Source organism: Epinephelus moara, chromosome 6 (genome assembly GCF_006386435.1).
Source record: "Epinephelus moara isolate mb chromosome 6, YSFRI_EMoa_1.0, whole genome shotgun sequence".
In the NCBI taxonomy this organism is placed as follows: Eukaryota; Metazoa; Chordata; class Actinopteri; order Perciformes; family Serranidae; genus Epinephelus; species Epinephelus moara.
This window is the reverse complement of record NC_065511.1, coordinates 31,767,648-31,786,980: the sequence shown is the minus strand read 5'-3', so window position 1 is coordinate 31,786,980 and position 19,333 is coordinate 31,767,648. Positions and strand designations below refer to the sequence as shown.

The window sequence follows — 19,333 nt, the reverse complement described above, 5'->3', positions numbered from 1 at the left end:
GAGGCAAATTGTGATTTGTGATATTGGGCTTTATAAATAAAATTGATTGATTGATTGATTGAAATGAAGTGCTTGATGCTCCACGTTTATTATGGGACGACCCCCAGACCCCTTGCTTATTTACTCCCACTCTAAATATCGAAAAAGAGAAAAACACAGCTAAACCTTTGACACAAATTAACTCCTGTTTCCTGCTGCTGGGCCTCCTGTTGTCTCTCAGACACGCTCTGGACTTCCCTGATGCCCTGTCTCTCCTGGAGGAGGCAGAGGGAGCTCCTGACCCTTTATTCGGAGTGATGAGCATGCAGGAAGCCATGCCCAGCCCCAACACACTGATACAGGTACCCGAATACCCACATAAGACACTTGAAAGCAAAGATAAAGCTGGAAATCATGTAAATAAATGAGTGTACTTGTCTGTGTTTCTCAGATGGGTCAGGAGTATCTGAGGGGAGCCTCTCCTGAGCATCCTGAGCTGACTCCTCCAACTGCTGCCGCTGCAGGAGCGAGCGGTAAGATGACTCAATGTGCTGTAATGACATTAAATAATGGTGTCTTCAGGGCATTGGGTGATTGCAGCAGCAGAAAATAAAATTTACTGTTGAAAGTAACTTGAAATAATAAATGAACCGCCAGATAATGAATGTAATAAAATGTCCAGAGAGAATTATTACTGAATGAGGGTTAACTTGAGATTTCTTGAATTAATAACACAATACTATAATTCATTCATACAATTCAAAGACTTTAAGTGAAGCAAAATGTACATCAAGCTGATTAATAATTAGGCGTTCTTACAATTTCAGATAAACCTCTGAATATATATTTGCACAGAGGGAGGACTGTTTTTCATCCCCTCTCACTTTCACTCAAAACATGTTGAGAAAAGATCTTTTTAAAGTGGAAATAGATACTTTTGTGTTTGCAAGTTGTATTATTGTTGATGCCACTGTTGCCAAGACAACTGGATCGCTTTCTGTTTCTCCAAAGACGAGCAACTGTCACAGTTTCCACAGTTCCTTGGTTGTTCCACTGTCCACCATTTTCACTACTGGGGATAGAAAAGAACTTTCACTGATTCTATTTGATAGCTGACGATAGCTACCAAGGAAAACAAAAGTGCTGTCATCTTCCTGTTTTGGTTGCACAGTGGTTAACGCACTTCCTTTGTACCGTAAATGGAGCCTTCGTGTTTCTGGGAGAACGTAGTTGATGGCAGACAGACTTGCATAGTGAAAGCGAAGATTATAGGGAACCAGTCTAAACAAGCGTGTCCATTTCCTCTTTAATGTCTAGTAAGCAGTGTTCTAGTCAAGAACACCTAAACTGAGACCAAGTCATGGCCAAGACCAGACCAGTGCGAGTCCCAAGCAATAGGCAGCCCTCAAATTGATCTGAGAGATCCACATTCCCATAAAACAGATCCACAGAAAACAAATGAAGGTTCCTCTTCGTTCAGCTCCTTTACTGACACACTGTATGTATGTCCATCCATCCATTTTCAACCACTTATCCAAAGCCAGGTCGCGAGGGCAGCAGGCTGAGCAAAGTATTCCAGACGTCCAGACGAACCACCTCAACTGACCCCTTTCAACGCGAAGGAGCAGCAGCTCTACTCCGAGCTCCTTCCGGATGTCTGAGTTCCTCACCTTTTCTCTAAGGCTGACCTCAGCCACCCCACGGAGGAAACTCATTTCCACTGCTTGTATCAGCAATCTCATTCTTTCGGTCACTGCCCAGAGCTCATGACCTTAGGTGAGGGTTGGGATGTAAATGGACAAGTAAGTCAAAAGCTTTGCCTTCCGGCTCAGCTCCCTTCTCACCCCGACAGTCTGGCACAGTGCACACATCACTGCAGACGCCAGTCTGCCCTCACTCTAAACAAGACCCTGGGATACTTGAACTACTTGGGGCAGTAACTCACTCCACGACTCTGTATGTATAAGTGCACCATGAGAAAAGTCTGCCAAAATCACAGTCCTGACAGTGTGCTGGCTGTGCATCTCCTCTAACATGTCAAGTGGCAGGTGCACTGAGATGTAACCACTTTAAATATGGTCAAGGACTTGCTATCTTTCTACGTCTGTACTTTTTAAACAGAAAACACACATTTTATAATGTGATGTTTACTGGAAAGAACATTTAATATAGCCAACAGCAAGTAGATTGTCATTAGCGAGGGTCATTTTCCAGAATCATTCAGCTCCCTGGTGATCTCCCTACAGCCACCTGCCCCCTTATTTACACTTGTCTTTTTTTGTGTGTTAAATAAGGGGTTGTTGTGTCGATAACTCTTCATTTCAACTTCCTGAATCAGACATTCTTAGTCCATTGCAGCACGTTCAAAATACCAAGTCCTCAAGACTGAGTAATAATGCTGTTGATTCTGAGACTGAGACTAACCCGAGAACAACAGCACTGCCAGTATGACCAGATGAATGATTACAGCAAGTATGTTTGACATGCTAATTGCATCATTATATGATTATCAGCGTTAATTAAACGTCAGCTGAAACACAAAAACATGCTCAGAAACGTACAGTGTGTCAGACTGAATGCAGAGACACACAGAGCACAGAAATACCAGCAGGTCACAGAAATAGACCGAGCCGAGAGATACTGCGGGTCAGGGCAGAGCGCGCTGCCTTCAACAACATCCTCCTAATTGGCTGAGAGGTGTCAGGAAGTGTTGTATAGCTGCATGTCACCCGGCAGAAGAGAGCACTTTAATTGCAGCTTGATTAGTTGGGTCCTCTCCCGCTGGTTTTTATGTAGCTGTTGAAATCATGACGGCTTCTCTTTGCTTTTTTATTAATGTCATCCCTCAGACGTAACTGCATCTCCAGACACCATCACTCTGAGAGAGACTGAGCCTCTCGCCATCCCTGTCGCAGAGGTACAGCTGTCAAAAGAAGCTCATGCAAAGACGTACATATTTTTGTTTCCTGCTGGTCTCCACTTACATCTGTTTCCTCTTTTCTTTCTTCTCACTGCTAGTATGAGGGAGAGGAGCTTGTCGATCATCATCCAGACACTATTGATTTGCTCATGGCCCAGACAGATCACTTTCCAGAAGGTGCTTGGCAAAACATGCAGCTGCTTTTTCTCGTGAGAAAACAAGATAGACATGTGTTTTCTTCCTTTAACCTTTTTGCTAACAGGTGATTTGGAGCTGCCGAGAGAAGAAGTGGCACCAGGAGAGCAGGACATAGAGATGGAAAGGGGGGAAGGAGCGGAAGACCTGGAGAAAGACAGAACAAAAGATGTCACAGGATCCACTATTGAGTAAATTATACAGATGTGCATGGAAACATCTGCACACACAGACCCAAACAAGCGCACACTGACTGTGTCTCTTCCTGTGTCAGACTACAGCCCACCGCTCTGTCCAGTGAGGACGCCATGTTGTTGCCTCAGGAGGAGCCGGGCATGTCTGTGGAGAAGCCTGGACCCCCCTCAGACCAGCTCACCCCCGTCTCTATGCCCGCCCCCCCCTCGCCGCCATCTGAAGCAGAGGAACGGCGGCGACGGGCTCCGCAGGCAGAGGTGCCAGTGTTTGTGGTTTTTCTTCAAACTGATGTGCAAGCACAAACATTTCTTTTAAATCAATTTCACACTGATAAAGCAGCAGGAGGCTCACTCTCTAATCACCTGCCACATCTGCAGTTAGAAATGTTGAAAATAATTCACATTAGTCCATCTAGCTTGTACACACAAAATACACAGTGGTGGAAGAAGTACTAGGATCTTTTACTTAAGTAGAAGTAGTGATTCCACAGTATGGAAATACTTTGTAACATGTAATACTACTCAACATATACTTAAAGGGACAGTACAACCCAAAATACATTTTTCTCTTCTTACCTGTAGTGCTATTTATCAGTCCAGATTGTTTTGGTGTGAGTTGCACAGTGTTGGAGATATCGGCTGTAGAGATGTCTGCCTTCTCTTCAGTATAATGGAACTAGATGGCACTCAGCATGTGGTGCTCAAAGCGCCAAAAAATACTTTTGAAAAACTCAGCAGCAATGTCTCTTTCCAGAAATCATGACCCGCTTACTTAAGATAATCCACAGACCTTGTTGTGAGCAGATTCACATGGGAACTAATTTATTTTCCACCAAACTACACCCGCCAACTGTATCACTGCGCAGAAGGAAGTGTGCATCTACTGCTAGCTCACATAGCACCACTGAGCTAACTAACATTACAGCTCAGCCGAGGAGGACACCATTAATGTTTACATCTCATGCTGTCATGAGCACAAGCCTCTCGTCCATGAGTAGATGCACACTTCCTTCTACTAACTAAAGCTTGTGGTGCTAAAAGCTGCAAAACAGTACATTTGAAAACTCAACAGCAATGTCTCTTTCCAGAAATCATGACCTGGTTACTCAAGATAATCCACAGACCTTGCTGTGAGCAGTTTCATGTAGGAACCATTTTCTTACCACCAAACTACACCCGCCAACTGTAACACCGTGCAGAAGGAAGCGTACATCCATTGCTAGCTCAGGTAGCACCACTGAGCTAGCTAACGTTACAGCTCAGCCGAGGAGGATGCCATTAATGAGCATGAGCCTCTCTTCCATTAGTAGATGCGCGCCTCCTTCTGCATGCGGATAACAGTTTCCAAGTGTAGGTTGGTAGAAATAATATAATAATAATAAATAAAACAATAATAAATATTACTGCATTGTAATAAAAGATGCATTTGTGTGTTCGTCACTGTGATGTTGCAGCTGATAATTGTGGAGCTAGAACTGTGGAGCAGAAGTACAAACTAGTAGAAAATGGAAATCCTCAAGTAAAGCACATCAAAAATGACAAATTATCCTGTTCAGAAGAGTAAACAATAAAATAATGTAAACATTGTAAAATAATAATAGAATGTACAAATTAACTTCCAGATTACATAGGGATGCACCGATTTTGATCTGAAGCACAAAACTTGAGTCAATCTACTTTGTTACTTTCCACTACTGTTAATAGATTGTTGTAAAATAGATTTTGGTCCAGTGGTTAAAAGGTCTCTTGGAGAGTTTTTCCTGATGAAAGAAAGAGTTGAGTAAAAAGAAAATTTAATCACAACCTAGCAAACAAAAAGTTGTTCTTATGATAAAGAGCGATCCAAACTACATCTGACAGCTGGAGGACAGTTCGGGTAAATTGACTTCCCACTTCTCTTCCATACCCAGGATGTGCCTGCTCCAGAGGTGGAGACCAGGAGGAGGAGGAGGAGGAGGAGGAAGAGGCAGCTGATCTTCTTTGACCCGGAGACACAGATCTCTCAGAAGGTGCTGCAGCAGCAGATCGACGACCCCCTGGCTGAGACCAGACCTGTAGTTCTCCCGCCCCCTTCATCTCACAGGATGCCTACTGCCACTGAGCTCTTCAACAACCCGTGCACCTGTCAGTAACACACCTGTGATGAAAAGCATACGGCAATGCACCCTCAAATATAAATCTCATTTTACACTGATGCTCCTTACAACCATGTTTCCAATAAAAGAGACTCGTTAAACGTTAAACATTTTTATTCACACCATAAAACAATCCAGCAATCTGTGAATGTGAATGAAGACAGGCTGTGTATGGCGACGTCTCTGAAGTGTTTCATTTTTTCCCTCAGACTTCTCACACTCATCTGCACCCACTGCTATTTTGAAAGACGTGACTTGAGTAACCTTTTCAAAAATAATCCACAAGGCTATTTTTGACCCTGCAGTCTTGCCTGAGGAGGTGCTGTTTCTATGGGGACGGGCTGCGACCGTCACGCCTGTCTCGGGCTCGGACCTGCAGGTTGGGGAGAGAGGGCCCGAGTCCACCGACTCTGAAAAGGAAAGAGAGCGCGAGATGGTCGAGGCGGCTGAGGTGGCCGAGGCGGCTGAGGCAGCGGCAAGAGAGGAGGAGAGTCTGGAGCTCCCCAGGGAGGTGTGGGAGGACGTTTGTTTGTTTGTGGGACTCTGGGGTGGATGACTGTGAGGCTTTCTTGTGCGGGGAGACTGTGGGAAATGTCACAAGATGAATAACTGATTGTGTGTGTCTGTGTGCGACTGCAGGCCCCCAGAGATGAGGCAGAACTGATGTTTGAGATTTCAGGTAAAGCTTGTGTTAAAAACATGAGACTGGATTTAAACCAGCTGACCGGTGACAGCTACTTTGTGTTTAACTGGGGGGTGGAATGTGTCTCCACTGCTTTCAGCACGAGCTAAAGTGGTTTCTGTCTTCCCCTGGGGTTGAGCTGAGGTCAGAGGTCAGGGTTAGGCATGTATCAGTTATGGTTAAGGGTTAGAGCAAGCCTCCAGGGAACCAATATTAGCCTGCATGATGTCCCAAAATGTGTGTGTGTTCAGATCATGGCTCACTGCCGCTGGAGGGCTCTGACCAAAGAGCGCTGTCTCGAGAGATCATCTCCCCCCTCCAACCATCTGAGAAAGAAGGGTAGGTGGCACAGAAAGATATGTGAGGTGTGTGTGTGTGTGCAGCCATGCTTATGTGCACATGTGTGTGTTGGCAGGTCCACTGTCTCCAGGTCTGTGTCTGTACTGCAGGACATCCCAGAGGTGGTGGACGAGTTGCCGGAGCGATCTCCAGCAGAGTCTCCTGGGTAATGACAGTGAATGCAACACCAAATCCTAACCAGCAGTTTATTTTTCCCGGTCTTTGTGTTTGGAGATAAGAATACGATTATGTGCTCATGTTGTCGTGTGTGTTTAGGCTGCTGCTGGATTTTCCCGAGCATGAAGAGGCACCTGTGCTGTTTCTGTCTCTTCTGCCACCAGAGGTCGACCGCCGAACTGTCAGCAACATTTTTCAGAGGCTCCTGGGTGAGGCATTACTCATGTTGAAATGTTGTTAATGTTACAGCATCAACACGGGAAGAAGCTCTGTAATCCATAAGCCTGAGTCAGTTCTTTGAAAATACTGAGTGGAAGCTTTAATAATGAGGTGGTGTGAGCTGAGGGACCATTAACACACCAAGCGCTCGTTTACAATACTTCATAGTGAAATAATTTGATTTAGAATACAGATAACTCAAACATATTTAACCCTAGTAAAAAGCTTTATGCTTTTTAATTTGCTCTTATCCTGACTTTTGTGTTCAGCTCATCATCATTATCACACTGAAAATTTAGTGTTTCATTTTTCAGTAAGTAGATGTTTTAAACTCAGTGTTTGCAGCCCTGTCACCAAAAGAAAATCTATGCACCATATATATATTTTTTAAACTACATACATGCTACATTTGTATGTTTCATATATACCATATCAACACATATATGAGCTGACTTTGTCACTGGGAGGTGGAGGGGTGACACGTGGGTGAGACGCCTGCCAAGCTGCAGACCACTGTTTGAGACCAACAAACAACAAAACCGGTTGTTTTTTAGTGAGTCATTGCTGTGTTTCCAGTCACTTCTTGGCCACCAAATGTGGGTGTTTTTTTGCAACATGTTTGTGTTTTTCCAGTGGGATGGTGCCACAAAGAGCAGTTGTTTTTTACCAAGACATCGCTGCGTTCCCTGACAAGATAGTGCCACAAAAAGCGGTTGTAGTTTACCGAGACATCACTGCATTTCCTGCCGGGATAGTGCCACGAAAAACATTTGTCTTTTCCTGAGACATTGATGGCTTCTTGAGCCGTGATTGTGCCACCAAAACCAGGTTTTCTTGAGCCCAAACATGATCTGCTTCTCACCATAACAAATTGGTTTTTGTGGCTAAATCTTGACCGCATGTTAACCACAGCATTGTTGAAGTGGAGAGAAACGTAAAGTTTCAATGCTACACATTGCGTTTTTTCCAGTGGGGATGGTGTCACAAAGACCTGTTGTTTTTTACCAAGACATTGCTGCGTTTCTGGCCAAGATAGTGCCTCGAAAAGTGGTTGTGTTTCTTTCTGAGACATTGCTGCATTTCCTGCCAAAATTGTGCTACAAAGAGCTGTTGTTATGTACCATGACATTGCTGTGTAGGTATTTACCAAGATTTTGCTGCCTTCCCTGCTAAGATAGTGCTACAAAAAACAGTTGTTTTCACTGAGACATTGACAGCTTCTTGAGCTGTGATTGTGCCACCAAAACTGGGTTTTTTAATCCCAAACATGATTTTCTTCTCATCATAATGAAGTGACTTTTGTGACTAAATCTGACCACAAATTAGGTTTCAATGTATCCGCTGGGTGTTTTTTAGCTACACATTGCAAGTTTTTCCGGCCAAGATAGTGCCTTGCAGAGTGGTTGTTTCTTTCTGAGACATCACTGCGTTTCCTGCTGGGATAGTGCCACAGTCAGCGGTTGTTTTTTTACCGGCTTCTTCAGCCATGATTGTGCCACTAAAAGCGTGTTTTTTAAGCCCAAACATTATCTTCCTCTCACCATAACAAAATAGTTTTTGTGGCTAAGTCTGACCACATGTTTACCACAGTGTTGTTGAAGTGTAAAGAAACGTAATGTTTCAACGTATCCGCTACATAATAATGCACATATTTATCGTATCTGGGGTTTGCAGAAATGTACAATGCTAGCATTTATTACTGTGATTATTTTTGATATTTGTGTCTTTTCTGCAGGGACTTTGTCAACCAGGAAAATACGGGCGGAGCAGGACGAGCCTTTTGGGGACATATGGATATCACCTGGACCCAGCTACGAAGAGGTGCATCAGACTTTGTGACACGGTCACTTGAGTCCCAATGAGCCTCCAGAACAAACGTCACTGTTCAGTCGGATAGAGACTTATTTCTCTGTTTCTGAGGTTTCCTGTTTGTTTCTCAGTGAGAAAAAAATAGATTTAAACATCATTCACACAAAATATTCATAAAATTCAAATGTGTTCTTCAAATCACTTCATGAGATTTTTTCCTGGTGTGTCTTGTTGACGTGAAGTTAGTTTTGTTTTTAAAACTGTTGTTTTATATGATTCAAAAATCAAATCATTGGTTCCTTTTGCTACTGTGACCAAAATGAGTATCCTAACTTTTTTATTGTTATATTTTATCATATTTTTAAAAACGTTACCTCATGATGTTCAGCACTAAAACAAAAGTGCACCTCTCTGTTCAAGCTTTGCCTCCCTTTGAACATGAACTACAAAATAAAAGCTTAATAAGAGCTCCGTCAGTTATTTCTGTGAAGAGAGCACACGCTTTATATTGAGAGGTATGTGCAGCACGTGGAGCACGACAGGTGTGGCAAAACATATTGTGGGGGTTAAGGAGGTGCAAGGAGAAGAGTAAGTAAGTTGAGTGAAACTGGATCTCTCCTCCCCCCCGAACACATCTTGATTCTCCTCTGGAGACTTTCTCAGGGGGCTGTGACCAAAGTTTATTATTAGCGTCTGTCTCAGCTCTCTCTTTCTCACCCTCTCTGTCTGTCCTCCGTCTCTGTCTCATTTCTGTCTGTCGCTTTCTGTTTTTGTCTTGCACCTCAGCTTTCTTGTACACTCGTGTTTGATTTTTACTTTTCTTCTTTATTTTTTCCTCTGGTTGCTTTGTAGGTAGCTGTGTGTCTCATTTTTGAATCTGTATCCGCTGACAACATCGCAGGCTATATTTTAGTCGGTCACAACTCCATGTCCTCTAGTTTGTCTTTGCTTTAATTTGTATCGTCCCGTCCTTTTGTGCTTTTTCTCTCCCCAACTACTGGTCGACTACTTTCTCTGCTTTTGCTTCACCTGCCTCTTTTCTTCACCTTACTACACCCCCTCTCCATCCCCCTTCCTTTCAACTCAAGCTCTTCTCATCTCTGAGTAGCTCTGCACTTCAGCGTAATGGGCAAGACAGAGATGTACTCTCTGTTTAAGGGTTTCCTGGACTGTATTGGTCTCTGCCTCTCTGTGAGTACCTCAATTTCCTGTGAATGCGTTTGCTTCTATTTTGTTCTGCCAATGATTCTGTCACTTCTGCATCATGGTTGACTTTTGACCTGAAATCATCTGTGCTGTGAGTCCCTGTGCTCCACAGATCACGTGCAGACTGTGTTTACATGCTGTGTCACTGGCTTTATGTGCAGGGTCTATTTCGTGGCCCGTGTCCTGCAGTAAGCGTCTCCTCAGCACATGCTGGGCTTCTGATATTAATAACAGTCTCAGAATGTGGATGGAAATAGAGCCTCAGCTCCTCCAAAGAGGCCAGAAGTCATTTGACATTTCTTATTAACCTCATTTAGAACGAACTCAGGTCGTTATGATCAACGTTTAATGCATGAGGTGGCATTCTGGAGGGTTTTATTTGACCACAGTTGCATTTAGAGTCTGCAGCTTTAAAGGGACAGTTCGCCCATCAAACCACCCAACCAATCAAAAATACATCTTTGTCCTCTTACCTGTAGTGCTATTTATCAGTCTAGATTATTTTGGTGTGAGTTGCAGTGTTGGAGATATCAGCTGTAGAGATGTCTGCCTTCTCTCCAATATAATGGAACTAGATGGCACAAAAATATACATTTGATAAACTGAACAGCAAGTTTCACTCCGTAGTCCAACAAACTTTCAACTTTCACCCAAGAGAGCTGTGTTCACATCCTGTACGATCTGCCCATTAAAGCCTTGCTATTAGCCCCTGTGAGCTGTGATACATATTACGTCCCTCAGTATAAAAGTGTTGGACAGAATTAACAGCATGTTAGTGTTGTGGCTGTTCTCAGAAGCCTCTGCTAGTGAAGCCAAAGCTTAAAAATGTCCTAGGGATGGTGCTACAGAATTTAAAACCCAAACTGGAAAGGGTTCATCCTCTGGAGAGCGTGAATGTGCTCATCAGACTTCACGAGCCCGGTCTCACTCCGAAGTCGTTGAAATCCAGCGACTTGGCAGTGACTTGCGGTGTCAGAAACCAATGAAAAAAGGCGTCCTTTAACGTCAGCATGATATGCGACCAGTTGCCGTTATAGTTAAATGGTGCCCAGCAGTGTCACTGGGAAACGCGGTAGAACAAGGACAAAAGTCAATGCAGCGAAAGTCCGTCTGGAGCGGGTGAGAGGGGTGGTGGATGGGTCCAGCAGACATTGACTTTCACCCAAGAGAGTGGTGTTCACGTCCTGTAAGATTCTACAGCCAAACCCTGTTCTTTTCTCCTAAACCCAAGCACGTGTGTTTGTTGGTGAAGGAAAAAAAAAAACGCCAATTTGCTGTGTTGTACCGATGTAGTGCGTTTATTTTGAAAGAGACTGTACGTTAACAGTGTATTTTGAAAGAAGACAATGCATGTAACATGCAGAACTTCACACAGTATCCCAGCACATCAACAACCAACACACCCAGGGTACCTTGCACATCGTATGTGGATGTCATGACCAAACGTCAATATGTGTCGAGGTCGGAGTGAGAATGTGTTGACAGCAATGTCTCTTTCCAGAAATCATGACCCAGTTACTGAAGATAATCCACAGACCTTGTTGTGAGCAGTTTCATGTCAGGACTATTTTCTTTCTACACCTGCCAACTGTAACAACGTACAGAAGGAAGCATGCATCTACTCATGGACAAGAGGCTTGTGCGTATGACAGCTAGGGGACGTAAACATGGCGTCCTTCTCAGCTGAGCTCAGTGGTGCTAGGTGAGCTAGCAGTAGATGCATTCTTCCTTCTGAGCAGTGATACAGTTTTCGGGTGTAGTTTGGTAGAAAAAAAATTAGTTCCTACGTGAAACTGATCACAACAAGGTCTGTGGATTATCTTGAGTAGCCAGGTCATGATTTCTGGAAAGACACATTGCTGTTGAGATTTTCAAATGTATATTTTTGGCGCTTCAAGTTTTGTTGTATTCGAGAGAAGGCAGACATCTCTACGGTTGGTATCTCCAATGCTTGACAATTCACACCAGAACAATCTAGACTGATAAATAGCACTACAGGTAAGAGGAACAATATGTATTTTGGTTTTTGAGTGAACTGTCCCTTTCAAAAAAAAATACATGAAATTAAGACCCCTTAATGCAGATGCTTGTCTGTATGTAAGTTGAAGGCATCAGTTTTAGCTCCCAGATGACCTCTACCCTTTCAAACCAAGAGGTCAGATGTCACTCTTTCTGTCTCCGTCTTTTGTTGGACAGTGAAGACACACAGACGCAGGTTTTTCTTTATTTGCACCACCTGTCATAAATTTGACTTTGTTTCCAGCGGAGCAGCCCCAAGGCTGCAGCCGACAATGAGAGGGACACTGAGAATGGCCACCTGATCTACAAAAGTGGGGACGTCCTCGAAGACAGATGTAGGTATCAGTTCGGTGAGTTGGCAGCCGCCGTCAAAAATGCTCCAGCTTTAATTTCACCTCAATCTGTCTCACAGATGAGATAGTCGACACATTAGGTGAGGGGACTTTTGGGAAGGTGGTGCAATGTTTGGACCACAGCAGGTAATTTACTTCATCATAAAATTAAAGTTGGACTGATATGCAGCATGTGTTTACAGCTTTTAAACACAGTTTTCTAACACACAGAGGAGGAGGTCAGATCGCTCTGAAGATCATTAAGAACTTGGAGAAATACAGAGAAGCAGCCAAACTGGAAATCAACGTCCTGAAGAAGATCAGCGAGAGAGATCCTGCCAAAAGACAGTGAGTAGTTTGTGATTTTGACTCTATTTCTGTCTGTTACATTTCATCTCTGTGTTTCTTTCCCCGTCAGTCACTGCGTGCAGATGCTGGATTGGTTTAACTACTACGGCCACGTGTGCATCTCTTTTGAGCTGCTGTCTCTCAGCACCTTTGACTTCTTGAAAGCAAACAGCTTCCTGCCTTATCCCATTAACCAGATCCGACACATGGCTCACCAGATCTGCCACGCTGTCAGCTGTGAGTCCAACATGCACCACAATAACTGTACCGTTTTGTCTCCTGTAAGTCTGGATCAATGTCAGTGATGATGACAGTAAGCAGATTATTAACAGCTGTCCCTGTGATGCAGCAGCGAACAAGTCAGGTAGATATTTAAAGGGCGACTGGTACCTGGAGATGGAGATGTTTCAGGATGTCTGATAAATAGAATATTTCACTTTTATTTCCCACACAAATCTATCATGATGTCTGACTGTTTAACCAACAGACAACTCGACCAGACGAGGGCGTTGGCTCTCTCCTGATAAATCTACTTTCCCTCCTCCCTCTGTCTCCACTGCAGTTCTCCATGACAACAAGCTGACTCACACCGACCTGAAGCCCGAGAACATCCTCTTTGTCAATTCAGACTATTCCCTCATATACAACGCTGAAAAGGTAAACAACTGCAGGCATGATGGCTGGGAAAGAAAACCAGGATGTGAAATGAGCGGGGATTAATGCAGGCAGTGGGAGATTTGCTTTGTGTTTGCCTATTTGGATGCAAATTTCGCTCCGCACAACCTGTGAACCACCCACATGAGTTCCCTTTACAGATACATGTATTTCTCCAGGTTGTGTTTGTTTTTTTTGTTTTTTTTAAACAAACACTTAGATTTACAGTACTGTTTAAACTTTGACCTGTTGTACGTAAAGGTGCAGTGTGTAGGATTTAGCGGTATCTTAAAGGATAACTTAGGCATTTTTCAACCTGGACCCTATTTCCTCGTGTAAATTGGTCAAAGACACTGATGTGAACAACAGTTTTTGACATTGGTCCAGTATTGAGTGAGCAGGCAGCAGAGCAACAGGGTGTAATGGAAGCAAATGGGGCAACTGAACATCGTCATTGCTTGTCCATTAAATGTGGTTAGTTTTGACACAGAGTAGCTCAGATTGTTATTATAAGTGTCTAAAGTGTCCCTTTACATTTCACTTTAATTGGTTTGTTTGTTACTGCCTTGTTAAGCGGAAGTTTATTTCTGAAAAATCACGAGATATCACGGGATGCCACTTGTTGCAGGAAAACAACATTTGAAACATGTGTTAGATTTGGAGAGAATATAATAACCTCAACTCAGCTCAACTTAAATTATTTATAAAGCACATTTAAAACCAACTCATGTTGACTGAAGTGCTGTACAAAAGGAATAGTGGAGTAGTTTATAGAAAATTTAGTGTCTAAAAGATTTTCAATACCATGGATGATTATTTGCCTGGTTTCAACAATGTGTCTCAGGCCTTTGAATTCAATCACTGCTGTATTTACTTGTGATGGAGTATACACATGAAAAGTGAACAAGGAAAGTGAGAAAAAAGGCAGCAGAGGTTTTTATTTTACTGTTTACATATCCATAACATCTTGCTGATGCCTCTTGTTGCTACACTATCCCCTTTGCTGCTGTAACACTGCAAACTTCCCCGTTGTTGGAATAAGATGATTATCTTACTAGAAAAGACTGTGTACAGGGACTCGTACAATAACTAACATTACTGTCGTCATTCATAGCCAGTAGGTATGTTGATGTATAGGAAGTGCAAATGTATGTGAATAAATGAACGAATGACTTTATTTTGAGCAAAATAAAAAATAAAAAATAAAAACATAAACGAACAAAACATCAACAGACATGTTTAAAAGGAGTAGGAAGAAGTGTACACTTATATAATCATACCCACCTCTCAATATTCATGTCTCATTGGATAAAGGAAATTGTCAATGACTATCCCAAACTTATTAACAACCATTAATATAGATAAATATAAACAACAGTCTTAGATATGAAATATAGGTCAAGGTAGGTAAACAGTCTGTGTAGAGAGGAGCAACGCAATAGCCAAAATGCCACCTCAGAACTCACTGGCTATCTGACTACAATTTGACTTTATATATGCTTTTTATTAATTATTTATTTAATGTGCATTTATATGCAGAGAAAGAGATTCACCAAAATGACCGGCACACTGAAGAGGAAGTCTTAGCTCGGATATCTGCTGGCTACAGGCCCAAAATATTAGCCCTTGCCCGCAGAAGCTTATCATAGTTAGACCGATAGCTGATGGGCTCTGAGACTGGGGGGGGTCTATTGACAGAAATGGAATATAATATAACTCATTATAAATATCTTGCTGTGATCAGTTTATGTAGGAACTATTCACTATTAGTGTATAATCACCTGAAAATAAGAATCATCGTGTTTTTATTAGCTTAGAATGAGTCGTTTATTTCCACATGGAGAGTGGACCATGGATGTATTAAGAGACCTGGATACAGCGTTGGAGGTGCTCGTTCCTATGAAAGTTGCTCAGTGGTGCATGAAGCCAAAATTGCTTTATTTCTGGTGTATGAAATTCCGTAGATGTTTAGCGCTCTGCTAACTTGAATAGGTATAAAATAAATCTTGTGGCTCCTTTATACTTTCAAAATGTTATTGAACTGAATGGATCGAATCTTGATAGTGGGATGAGTCATTTTGCGGGGGTTGTGACACTTAAGATAAATGCATCTTTTTTGACCTAAGGGAAAAACATTGCTGAGAGCATGACACCCTTTCAAAGGTCTCCTTAATGAGCCTTAATGAGCCATATTTAGAGGATGTTACAGCAGAACCTTGGGTACGAAGATACGCCCCCAGGTGTGTGTTCACAGTTCTGTGTGCTGACTTTCACTTTTACGTATAAGTCCAGTGCAACACATCTGGCTGAACTACTGGCCTGTTCACTCTCTGTCTTCCCTCAGAAGTGCAGTGAGCGGAGAATAAATGACACCACAGTTCGGCTTGTTGACTTTGGCAGCGCCACCTTTGACCACGAACACCACTCCACCGTCATCTCTACACGTCACTACCGAGCTCCAGAGGTCATACTGGGTAAGAGATGTTGATTTAAACCAGGGAGTGACCAGGAGCTGTCAGTGCTGTTTATTCATGTTGAAGGTTTTGTCTCTCCTCTCTGGCGCAGAGTTGGGTTGGAGTCACCCGTGTGATGTGTGGAGCATCGGCTGCATCCTGTTCGAATACTACCAAGGTTTCACGCTGTTTCAGGTCACATATGTGTGTTTATTGGTGAAATTACAGCATGGTGTATGTCTCATGGTTTTGATCTCGTTGACGTGATCTTCACTTTTAGACTCATGATAATAAGGAGCATCTTGCTATGATGGAGAGAATACAGGGACCAGTTCCTCAGAGAATGATCCAGAGGAGCAGGTGACACACTCCTGTTCTGTTACACAAGCATGCATGCAAACAATTTATTTGACAAAACATATATATATATTTTTTTTCTTTGCAGAAAGCAGAAGTATTTCCACCGTGGGCGTCTGGACTGGAATGAGTGCTCCAAGGCTGGACGTTATGTGAAAGCCAAGTGCAAACCACTGAGGGTGAGCTGAAGCAGGTGCAATCTTTCAACACACTTGAACTCCCTTAAATGACACGACACTCCTCTGTTTTTTATTTTAGAAGTACTTGTTATCACATGGGACAGAACACCACCATTTTTTTTACCTCCTGGAGAGGATGCTGGAGTACGAGCCTTCGACACGGATCTCTCTTTCCTCTGTTCTGCGTCACCCCTTCTTCCTGCCTCTTCATCACTCAGGACGGAGTAAAGTCTGGAGGAACAGCTGTGACATGAGCAGATGACCCTTGAATAGACACTTGACCTTATGAGGACCATACCAGTGTGTTTGCAAGTATTAGTTTCTGCTACAAATCATGTATATTTCAAACAGGAGAGACTAAAAGGGCTTTAAAAGTTCTACATTTATTTGATATAGTGTGCACAATAGGAAAAGATATACTGTATGTGAGGAGTCTTTGGGAAGTAGAGCGGTTTTATGGGGTAGTCATGCTGTGAGTTGGAGGAGTCTCCACCCGGGTGGTGGAGAAAAGTGAAGAATAATAGTTGCAGATTTAAATGGATGTGATGTGGAGCGAGGTTCCTAATGAGCGCAGTGGAATGGTGTTGAGATGAGTCATGTCAATCAGACATGAAGGAAGCAAAGGAAGAACATAATGAGATGACCGATCACACCCTCAGTCAGCCGAGTTAGTTGTATGTGGGAAAGAAAACAATATAAATAGAGTAAAGCAAGTCAAGGCAGTTTTATTTACAGTGTACAGGAAATTTTTATAAACATGATTGACATGAACTGATTTTTTTTTGGTGCTGGAGCACAAATCAGATATGTCCTCCTGAGACTCTGTCCTCGTATGGGGACATCACAATTTGGGTTGGGCTCCAACTTAGACTCGTTCGTGAACACTTTTTTGTGCCATCTAGTGGTAGTAAGAGGGCAATACACTAATCCATGTAAAAACAAGATGGCAGCCATCTCTATCCAGTCATTCTGCAGCAAATAGCCAATTTTGAGAATTTAGCAAATAGCTAGAGCAATTAAAAATGCATGCTAAAGAAAGCTCGGGTCTCAGGTGGATATTATCTTTAAGCTGGTATAGTGGATTTGTTAACAGGTGACTATTTACACACCCAGCAGATACAGAGCAAAATTATCGTTCACTTGGAGTCGTGTTTCTGGCCACCTCATGAACATAAAGTCCTTTTGGCTCTGTAGGTTTGGACTCTTGGTCCGCACCAGCTCCTGAGAGAAATAAGGCTATGTTCAGACTGCAGGCAAATCAGATTTGTTTCTCAAATCAGATCTTTAAAGGTCCAGTGTCTAGGATTTAGGGGCATCTGCTGGCAGAAATAGAATATTATATTTATAACTGTGTTTTCTTAAGTGTGTAATCACTTGAAAAAAATAATTGCTGTGTTTTCGTTGCCTTAGAATAGGCTGTTTATATCTATGTACAGAGCAGGTCCTCTTTCACAGAGTCCACCATGTTGTTTCTATAGTAGCCCAGAATGGACAAATCAAACACTGGCTCCAGATGGGACCATTTGTCAGCGTCAGTCACTACGTCAGCTACGCAGTCACGTTGTGAGTGATGCTAAAGACACTGGGACTGGACAGATCTGTATCGGGATGCAGCTGTAGAAATCTGGTTGAAATTAAATTTCAAAGCACCTGTCATTGTGTTTTGGATCCCATCTGCAAAAAATGTGTTGTTTGTTCTGTCCAGACTTTTTACAATCAATCTGGATTTGCCAAAAAACTTATTTTGACTGGCAGTCTAAACAAGGCCTATCTCACTAATTAGATGCTAAATGCACCATTACTGTTTGCTCACCATTGTCTGCCGTTTGGTGCTTTACAGACAGCACAGTCGGCTGAAAGTGATGCTGATGAGAGTGGTGAAAGTGAAACATTTAGGTTAAAAGTTAAGTTTTGGGCCAGAAAGTCAAAACAATGAGCTGAAAGACACTAAAATCTCCATGGTGCCGAAGGGGAGTCACATGATAGTTCTCTATGTGTTCATCACTATGAGCGACGCCTTTCACATGTAGCCATATGATTAATTGTTAATATAAAAATATTAATTAGCAACATTTAATAATAAAACACAGCAGCCCCAATGTAAAAAAAATACTTAGCTGGTCATATAAATATACATGAATGCAAGTAAATGGGCTAAAACCTGCAAAACCACTGGGTATTGTCTTTTAGGAACTGATCACATGTACGTCCGCTTAAAAATGTTAAAAAATAAAACTGTATCTCTAAAATTTAGAGGACAAATAGATACAAAAACTAATGATCCTTTAAAAACTGTACTTTTAGTTTAATTCTCTCAGTCACTTAATAAAAAAAAAAATGTGTGTGTTTTTGTAATAAATTTTGTATGGAATGACTTCTGAAGTCGTCCCCTCAGCTCTGTTCTCGTGTTTTGCATGTCACATACACACAGACACACACACACTTCTCACTTAACCTCTGTTTACTCGCAGAGTGTCCTCTGGCATATTGATGGAGTGCAGCTCAGCAGAGAGCACGGTCACAAGGCTGAGCGAGTGTGTGCGCCTGCCAGTTCTCCTCTTCAGCCTTGGCAGAGCCGAGAGAGACTTATTGTCAGCGTATGTGTGTTTGACTGAATGAGACCTTATTTCTGATGTGTGTGTGTGTTTGTATGGGAGGTTGTGCGTACGTGTATGTGTGTGTTAGTGAGTGTGTGCAGATGATCTTCTTCCTTTGTGATGCTTAAAGTAATTATAGGCTGTTAATGAATGTATCAATGGTGCTGGGTTTAAAAGGGATATTTTTATGTGTGAATGGAGACTTGATGAAAGTAAATCTATATCACTTTGTGTGTTTGTGCGTAGATTAGGTCCCATTTACTTGTTTTAGTCTCAATGCAGAACCTTATTTTTCTTTTTAAACAAAGATTTAACATTTTATATTAAGTCTACAGCTATTTCTGATTATACTTGTCACCAAAATGTTTACTTAATTTTACTGTGTTTAAATCTTAGGACAGGAAAAACAGACTACTGAAGTAGTCAGGTGAATTTAAAACAGGTAATTTATTAGTTCCCTGGATGAAACTCCGTTTTTTGTCCAATTTATTTAAAATCATCACAGCAGTTAGACCTGCAGGCTGGTTCGCACGGGTTGA

The 19,333-nt window shown here is 42.3% G+C and overlaps 2 protein-coding genes across 3 annotated transcripts in view; both read left to right on the top strand.

Annotated features, from left to right (window-relative positions):
• Positions 1-9,068, top strand: part of LOC126392429 (meiotic recombination protein REC8 homolog) — a 12,582-nt gene extending 3,514 nt beyond the window's left edge. The window contains exons 5-17 of the mRNA XM_050047812.1: positions 221-341; positions 431-512; positions 2,829-2,896; positions 2,998-3,076; positions 3,162-3,285; positions 3,369-3,546; positions 5,199-5,412; positions 5,729-5,934; positions 6,063-6,102; positions 6,357-6,444; positions 6,521-6,610; positions 6,721-6,830; positions 8,576-9,068. Coding sequence (XP_049903769.1) covers positions 221-341; positions 431-512; positions 2,829-2,896; positions 2,998-3,076; positions 3,162-3,285; positions 3,369-3,546; positions 5,199-5,412; positions 5,729-5,934; positions 6,063-6,102; positions 6,357-6,444; positions 6,521-6,610; positions 6,721-6,830; positions 8,576-8,679 — 1,504 coding nt within the window. The 3' untranslated portion in view covers positions 8,680-9,068. The remainder of the gene's footprint in view (positions 1-220; positions 342-430; positions 513-2,828; positions 2,897-2,997; positions 3,077-3,161; positions 3,286-3,368; positions 3,547-5,198; positions 5,413-5,728; positions 5,935-6,062; positions 6,103-6,356; positions 6,445-6,520; positions 6,611-6,720; positions 6,831-8,575) is intronic.
• Positions 9,069-9,743: 675 nt separating this feature from the next.
• clk2b (CDC-like kinase 2b) lies at positions 9,744-18,533 on the top strand. 2 transcript variants are annotated; one of them, XM_050047813.1, is made up of 11 exons: positions 9,744-9,840; positions 12,119-12,209; positions 12,287-12,353; positions 12,438-12,554; positions 12,625-12,791; positions 13,117-13,211; positions 15,553-15,682; positions 15,774-15,856; positions 15,942-16,021; positions 16,107-16,197; positions 16,277-18,533. In XM_050047813.1, the coding sequence occupies exons 1-11, from the start codon at positions 9,775-9,777 to the stop codon at positions 16,457-16,459; spliced, it is 1,170 nt and encodes a 389-aa protein (XP_049903770.1). In that variant the 5' UTR covers positions 9,744-9,774; the 3' UTR covers positions 16,460-18,533. The 2 variants fall into 2 exon arrangements, with proteins under 2 accessions (XP_049903770.1, XP_049903772.1); XM_050047815.1 differs by having other exon boundaries at positions 12,423-12,554.
• Positions 18,534-19,333: the final 800 nt, after the last annotated feature.